Raw genomic sequence first — 8,770 nt, forward strand, 5'->3', positions numbered from 1 at the left:
CATCACACTTCTCTACTCGTGCAATTTTGACCGGTCTGTTTGGGTAGAATAAGGTTTTTCTATATTGGTTGTCTACAGATGAAATTTTGTACAACATTATGGGTTTGTTTTGAAGTGAGTTTATTCACGAGAAATGTGAATTTTCAAATTCTGAACAAATAATGGGCTTAAAACCTTCAAAAGTAGGGCTGACGGATATTGTGGGCCGCGACGTAGAATCACCTACAAAAGCAATGACCCACAGGACATGCGATGAGGTCGAACATGATTTGTGACTGGTGATAATCTTAAAAAAGGTTATGGATGATAAAAAACTATTGGGAAATACTTGGTTCTCAGGCAAAAAGTGTTCATCTGGTTGGTCATTTTCAAGCCCGCTGCGCGCCAACCGATGGTGGCGCTCCGTTTAGTTAGTAATTCGCGCCCCCCCCCCCGGGTTAGAAAATCCTGGATACGCCCCTGAACAAGGAGGCTAAACAGCTCCTATATTGACTATCGTACTTCAGAAACCAGTTTGCAGTCCATTAGTCTTACTTACCAAGACACCTTCCCCATAAATTATATTCGACCGTCATCTCCACTGACCACGTGACTTTCGAGATTTTAAGTTAATACTAAATACGATGGAAGGTTAAAGGGTCACATTTCAATTTGGGTATGAAGATTTCTGTCACTCTGAGCATCTGAAACCAAGGTTACTCAAACCCTGCTCTAAGTAATGTTTTATGCACAGTACTCTCATTTAGCCCAAGTGAAATCTCTGCCACAGTCAAAGAACTTTAAAGGGCCCTTCTCTATTTCTATAGCCACAATGTACATGTTGGCGTTCCAAACAAAAGACAAATTCAGTTCTAGTTATAGAGATGGCGCTACTCTTCTTCGTATTATTCGTATCTAGTTTGGCAAATATCGTAATATCGACAGAGCGCCTTTATTTGAAACATAAATTTAACTGGGTTAGGAACACGTTAAAATAATAGCTGCCAATGAATCACTGTTGCATCCAACGTTTTTATAATAAGTAAATCAGGTATGCCTTTATTTTCTTTAATTTTTGTATGTCCAGAGTTTCGAAAAGACGATGTAACTTTCCCATAAAACAATAAATTCAAGCTAAACATACGTTATGGTCTCACCTCTAATTATATCGTTAGCCTAGGCTACTGTATCATGTCTAGGTTTATATGTGTAGTTGTATAGTTACCTGTTTAGTATAACCTAGGCTAGTTAAGTTGGGCCTTAGCCTACCTAACTTTAGCTTACTAAAAGTAACTGAGTTAACCTAGCCTAACTTTAGTACAGTACTGATGGCTCTTGCCTAAAGTTTCCTTACTGTCAATACTATGGTGAAAATGAGGGGTGATTCCTTTGCTATTGTAGGGACTCAAAATGTATGAAGATATGATAAGCCTATGCATATAACTTATAAGGTAAATGCACAATGCAATAAGGGCTTAACCGAATGTTAAGGAATGATGACAATTTTCCTAATTTTGCTTAGACCTGAGTGACATGCCCTCACCTACACTTACCATTGACCACATGTTTGAGCAAATGTTTGCTTAAATATCATGGGCTATGTGATTTAATGAGTCGTTGTAACTTGTAGGATTGTGCTGACTGTGAATTGTGATAGTGGGCTAAATTCTATTTATATGTGCAAATGTTTGTCTTTTGTTATTCCAGATTCTCTCAGAAGCAACGAGCCAGATACAAAGTGAGTGTTAACGTATCATGATGTCACTAGTTTTTCAACTGTTCAAATAAAGTTTGGCTTTAATAATATAATATAGCTTTTAGGACAGTGATATGATGGTCTATGATAAAAGGTTGCCTACAAGGATGTAAATTTCTCTTCTTGCAATGAAACAGGTTCTTTATGTCGTAACTTTATTTTATTATTAAAATCAAGTTCATCTTGATTCATTCTCTGCTGCTTTTCACTATATTACAGGTTTTGAAAGTTTTCAAATAAAAGTCTATTGTCAATGACACAGGAATGTTATACTTGTTCGGTTGTATTGAGAGCACAGCCAATTGATATTGAAAGGTGGTAACATGCAGACGCCAAATCATTTGAACAGGTTGCCATTGAACCTTACAGGTCAGGATATTCTTGTAGAAAGAAAATACACCATTTGTGTAGAGAGAGAGATATAGACAAGAAAAATACCAAGACCTTGACTGGATGAATAACATCTATTGTGCATCTGTGAAAACTTAAAACAATAGATATTAATTTGCAATAAACCTACAAAAATATATCACGTAATGAATCCATTGATCGTAAGCAGTACAAAATATACAAAGTATCACATAAAGACAAGAAAATACTAGCAAACCTCAAAAGACGCAAAACAAATAATGTCTACAATTACACTTTTACTTTTAAAACTCCATTAACCATAAAAGTTAAACGTCCCTCTTTGGTATCTCTTAATCCTCATGCATACTACACTGATAACACAAGGTAACACTATCACATGTACAGACATATACAGAACAAGATAGATAGTTGAGGCGATGCTATTATTCGTCAAGCAACTGAAGCTACGCAGATCAAGAATGCAAATGAGCCTTTGATACTCAAATATACCATGCAACCGAATGATGACATAACAGAAGGCATGACCTTACCTAATGAATATAGATAACACTAATAAAATTATGTATACACTCTCTTACAGTACACATTCATGTACAGTAAGTAGTTATAATATTTTTCCTGGGAAAATTTGCGAGAAGATATGCACATCTATTTAATGTTTTTAAACTAATCCTACCTTGTGTTGTGAAATAAAATTTTTAAGACATCTCTTAATGTACAAACATGTGTGGCAACCAAATGAACCCACAGCACTTTTAAGTGATATCTGCATTATATGTAAGTTTAATATTTCAGGGATATTGTTTGCAAGTATTTCCTCAAATTATAGGTCTGATTATAAATGTTATATTAAGTCAAATATTGTTAATGGTTATATTACCGTGGATGTTGTTAGTTCATATTACCATCTGTACATCAGGTATATGTCACTGTACATATCCTAGGTAAGGTCATTATCAAATCATAATCAAATATACCTCGTGAATACAAGAATATAACATTACATATAAATTGACAATTGTATAATAATTGGTATTATATAACTAAAACAGTACTGGATGTATAAACTAAAACTTAAAAAACGGGGGACGTTCTGTGTCAGGGTATAATTTAACCGTTATATAGCATCACAATACACTCCTTAAAATCAGGCCCAGGCTGCATAAGTTGATACCTTCTTTTTGGACATGTTAGAAATTCTGCAGAAATGTAATTTATAGTACCATTGTATTTTTTTTTTTTTTTGTCTATCAGTTCTGATGGAGACTCCATAAAGGTTTTCCTTAGAGTCAGACCTCCAGATGACTCTGAAGGGTTGGTTAATTATGGTCAATGTCTAGATGTTCAGAAGCCCGATACTGTCATTTTACGGATAAAGGCAGAGAAGAAGGTCTTTACGTTTGATCATGTTGCCGATCCTGACACCACTCAGGTATACTGTGTGTTACTGCTCATTGTGTGATGGCTATTTTGAAGTAATAATAACATCATATGATATTGTCAAATAATCTGAATATACATGTTTGCAAAGTTTGTTGTGTAAAGTCTTTAAATTCATTAAAAGCAAACAATTGCTTTCTAGTAGCAGGAGGAAAAATATGCTATGAATGAATGTTGCAAAGATCCTACATGTTTGTGAAATGGTTAAAGAGACAATTTAAAATGTAGCTCATGCTTGCTTTTGTTTGTTTTTTGTTTTTTTCGCTGGTTGACTCCCTGCATCACTGCCTATGACTGTTTATTTCTTATAGTTTATCTACCATTTGATCAGTATTAAACATACATTATGTAGTATAAATCAGGGCTGGAGAACCTTGCGAACCTTCCGAACCAGGTTGGCGGGAAATCCGCGATGCTCGCGGGAAATCCAGCCTGGCTGGAGAAAAAAAAAATCGGGGAAAAAAACGGGACGAAAAAAACAAAACACGAAGGAGCAAAAAGTACATCTGTAAAAACAATAAGGAAAATTTCAGAAGAAAAGTTTCAGAAACAAAAGAAAAATGTCCAGAGAGTGTGCTCGCAATTTTAGTCACAATAGCCTATAATGAGTAATGATGTGTCCCCAACCCACTCACAAGGGCAATGTCACACGGACACACACGGCCCAGCGCGGGAAGCTTGCTGTAATAAATCAGCCTCGCGGGAAATGTTTTGAACAATATTGCCATTCCACATTTTTTTATACTTATTGTATGTTAGTTAGTAAACGTTTTCTTTCGTATGAATTTGACTTCAATTCAGTGTTCCCTCTAAGGTGCGGGATTCCCTTCAACTGACTCAGTAATCCCAATAGGCGTACGGGACCATTTGAGTTTGTGGGGGCAGAACTTTTTGTGCCCGAAAGTTCCCGTGACACTATCTAAGCAGAGCGCCACCATCGGTTGGCGCGTAGCGTACCCCAAAATTTTTGGCAAACAATGCCTCTCAGATTGCCGGAAACGGCACTTCTGAGGCCTTGCAAGTTGCATCTAAACATTCTTTATTTTATAATCTCACGTTTCAGAAATTTACACTTCCCCAAAAATTTAGTAAATTAGAAGAAGAAAAAATGGTAACATCACTTTGAAGGGGAAAAATGGGACAGTATATTTTTTAAGCTCCTATTTAGTTACCTTATTTATTATTTTAACACAGAACTCAGCTACCTCCAGAAAAAACATACATTGTTCAACGACACGTAGGCGGGATAATGTCGCTGTGTCGGGTGAGACTGCAATTTGTCTCACAAAAAAGTATAAAATATAACAAAGAATATGATAAACCTGTACTTCTAGGCTTGTAGGCACTCCCCCTCCCCTACCATCCATGAAAAAGAAAATGTTTCTTATATACACTCATGTCGGGGATGTCCAGGTCAAGGGCGGCGGAAGCACTTTTAATCTGGGGGGGGGGGGCACCGACATCAGAGGGCACTTGCAGAAATTCGATTGGAATGATACAGCCTTATATTAAGTACCCTTTATATCTTGTATTGTATTATCTTATTTGTGTATACACATCACTCCATCAACGCCCCCCCCCCCCCCCAAAGGAAAATATGAATACTAGCACTGCAATATCCAATGCGCAAATTGGGAAACAAAGAACAAGTTTTCTTTTGAGACAAAATGCGGTGAAATCATGCTAGTTGCTAATGTAGGAATCTTCCGAATTAAGAGTTTTTTTCTTGTTAACATCTTAACAAATTTTTTCCATTCGAAATAGCTTTGAGGATGACCCACAGTTTTCATTAAAAGTCACGGGCTTAGCCAGGATTTGCAAAGTTGTATGCACGACTATCTGAGCGGAGCGCCACCATCGGTTGGCGCGGAGCGTACTATAAAATTTTTGGTTTTACAAACCCCTCAGATGGCCGGAAACGGCCCTTTCCAAGTGTTCAAAAAAAGGTACATTTTTAACCTGAGGAAAAGTGGGGCACGTTCCCCCTGTGCCCCCCGGTTCCGCCACCCTTGGTCCAGGTATACAATTGACTAGTTAGAAAAAAATGATCGTGCAAAAAGCGTGGTAGCCCAGATGAACTGCGCTTACGGTGGTGTTACACGGAAATATTTTATAAATAAAGAAAATCATGGAATTGTCGGGCAAAAATTTGAAAAAGATTCGGGCAAGCTACTGCATATTTATATATATCCAGAGGACAAGAAATTCGGGCAAAAGTCCTGAAAAATTCGGGCAGCCTGAGAGGAGAAAAAAAAAAAATTATATATATATATATATGTATATATATATATATATATATATATATATATATATATATATATTTATATATATATATTTATATATATATATATATATATATATATATATATATATATATACATACATATATATATATATATATCTATATATATATATATATATAATTATATATATATATATATATATATATATATATATATAAATATTTTTTTTTTTCTCCTCTTAGGCTGCCCGAATTTTTCAGGACTTTTGCCCGAATTTCTTGTCCTCTGGAAATTTGGGGGGCAGTCTGCCCCCCCTGCCCCCCCCCCCCCCGCCTCGTACGCCTATGGTAATCCCGCAAAGAAAACATTTGTCTGCTAGAAATCCCCGCATCGTTTTCTTGCATTCGCGATAAGGTTATACTCAATGCACAACGTATTCACTTGACAGAGAAAAAACTCTGAAAGATCCAGCAAAACACTTTCAAAAAATTTACGCGAAACTGGCATATCGTGCTAAATGCAACTAATGTCATGTAAACAAGGCTCTAGTGCACCCATTTATGAAAAACTGTAAGACCACATCTGGTGTTAAGCGGGGGAAAAAGAAAGTATTTTCTAGAATTTCCAAAAATACGGAAAAAAATAATATCCTACCATAGTTAAGTGCATAGCAAATAGCCTAACCACCTCGTCGGTTACGGATCTCACGTAACTACAAAAACACAACTAATTGTATTTTGCGAACTTGACGTTTTCTACAAGAACATGGAAATAATATTAAGCATTTAGTTTATAATGCCAAGTGGCCTAAAACATGTTTTATTACAAGGTTTACTTTCATAAAGATGGCCATAGCTAGTGGGGCCTCGATGTGCTGCGTGTATAGGTATTGACTGTACCTCGTGTATCATGGGGAATACTCCATAAAACGTTTCTTGGAAACTTGCCAAAAAGGTTAACAAACAGGTGTTAGGTTAGACAGGGGATGAGCGCGTAGTTGTTTGGTAAGGTACGTGGGAAAATTCGCAGCACATGTACAGTATCCTACCGTGTATTTAAGTAGTATATAGGGGTAAACCGTACTGCAGTTGTAAACTGATGTACGTATTGTGTGTGCTATTCATTGTTAGGCAGTCTATAAACGGGGCTTTGCCGAACGCTGTTTGTTTCATAATATCGTAAGTTGTTTAAGTTAAACTTTTTAAAGATTGTAAGACAGATTAAATCTCTTTTCATTTTATAACGTAATATAGCTACTCTAACTTGTCATTTGAAAAATTCAACAGCTTCGTGACAATTTAAATTAAAAAATGTTGTCAGTATTTTGCATCCTCAACTGCGAATTTTTTATCGCCAGACACGCAAAAATACCAAAATTTTCCGGGGTCTTTGCCCCCTGGACCCCCACAAGGGGTTCCACCCCTTGACCCCACCAGGGCCCTAGGCGGGCCCCTGGACCCCACGCCTTTATGCTCGCACGCTACGCGTGCTCGGCGTGTTCGCTGCGCGAACACCGGCGGAAAATCGGAAGTGTGTTCGCGGGAAATTGAACAAGGTTTTCCAACACTGGTATAAATAGTGCAGTCTTTAAGCCTTAGTGCCCTTATATTACTGTGAAAGACCAGTTTAAACTGAAACTATTTATATGCATTTATTGTTGTACTGTACTTGTTTATATCAGGAATGTTCTTTTCAATGCAAGATGTTTTGATTTATGGAAAGTTAAAGAAACGTCCCACTTTACATGTTCAATCATTCAGTGTTGTATTTTTACTTTTAATTGATTCTTATGTATTTATGCGAGCTTTGCATTTTATAGCTTCAGAATGTTTTCTTCCTTGATATGTAAATAAATATAATTTTGCCTCTTCTGTAGGAAGAAGTATTTACAGCTGTTGGCAAGAGAACAATAGAAAGCTGTGTCAAAGGCTACAATGGAACAATATTTGCATAGACTTAGTAATGTAGTGAGGTGAATTTTTGAATATTCAGAGCTTCGTACTACTTCTGTATTTTCAAGGGGGTAATACTATTGACCAATTGCTGGACACCCTCTTCACCCCACATAATAGTATTGTACTGCAGTTAATGTAGTAACGGCTTTGTATACATTTACATGACTCCGTCAGTTTGCATGTAGCGATGTGAACTGTATCACTACGCTGAATAGTAGGCACGCTAGCGTGGTGCATCCCAAACATTCGAAGCGTGGAAGCCACTAAATACTAACCCGCGTAGCGGTTCGGTTCATCGGTAAGGATCCCGAGCGAGAATGATCTCACCTGACGTCACAGTCTTGTATAACTACGTAGATGCACATGTTGTACATTTCACGTGTATAGTGCGGGTACGAGCTCGTGTAACACGTACGAATTGCCGGGCCAATTCCCGCTCGAAAAAGGGGAAAATAGGAGACAAGTACACAAATATATCCAAACGTTTCACGGTTTATTCTTGACATTTTAAGTTAACAAATGTATATAAGAAAGCTGCAATAAAGTACTGTTGTATTTATCTTTATATCTCAAGTATAGCAGGTCTCACAAGTTATTACACAGAGTTAACTAACCTCCAAGACCTGGTTGTGCCCATATATCATTTAAAAAACTGTGAGTACCGTTTCAAACCCATATCTATCTTCATCTCAAGTAACAGGTCTCACAAGTTATTACATAGAGTCAACTAACCTCCTAGTCCTGGTTGTGTACAAATATCAAATTTAAAAGCTGCAAAATTCACTTCAAACGTTTAGATCTATCTTCATCTCAAGTAACAGGTCTCACAAGTTATTACATAGAGTCAACTAACCTCCTAGACCTGGTTGTGTACATATATCATTTTAAAAACTGCAAGTACCGTTTGAAACCGCTATTATATCTATCTCTATCTCATAGCAGGCCTCACAAGTTGTTACATAGAGTCAACTAACCTCCAAGACCTGGTTATTTACAAATATCATTTAAAAACTACAAGTACCGTT

The 8,770-nt window shown here is 36.9% G+C and overlaps 1 protein-coding gene across 1 annotated transcript; it reads left to right on the plus strand.

Annotated features, from left to right (window-relative positions):
- Positions 1-623: 623 nt before the first annotated feature.
- On the plus strand, positions 624-7,994 carry LOC139977371 (kinesin-like protein KIF15). Its single transcript, XM_071986671.1, has 4 exons — positions 624-630; positions 1,687-1,717; positions 3,362-3,539; positions 7,667-7,994. Exons 1-4 carry the CDS (start codon positions 624-626, stop codon positions 7,742-7,744), a joined length of 294 nt encoding a protein of 97 aa, XP_071842772.1. The 3' UTR covers positions 7,745-7,994.
- The last annotated feature ends 776 nt before the right edge of the window (positions 7,995-8,770 follow it).

The sequence above is a fragment of the Apostichopus japonicus genome, chromosome 12, assembly GCF_037975245.1.
Source record: "Apostichopus japonicus isolate 1M-3 chromosome 12, ASM3797524v1, whole genome shotgun sequence".
Taxonomy (NCBI): Eukaryota; Metazoa; Echinodermata; class Holothuroidea; order Aspidochirotida; family Stichopodidae; genus Apostichopus; species Apostichopus japonicus.

Excerpts from the sequence above, each read along its gene's own strand:
- LOC139977371 (XM_071986671.1), top strand. Across the intron at positions 1,718-3,361 it reads AGCAACGAGCCAGATACAAA|TTCTGATGGAGACTCCATAA; the intron begins GTGAGTGTTAAC and ends TTTGTCTATCAG. Across the intron at positions 3,540-7,666 it reads CCGATCCTGACACCACTCAG|GAAGAAGTATTTACAGCTGT; the intron begins GTATACTGTGTG and ends CCTCTTCTGTAG.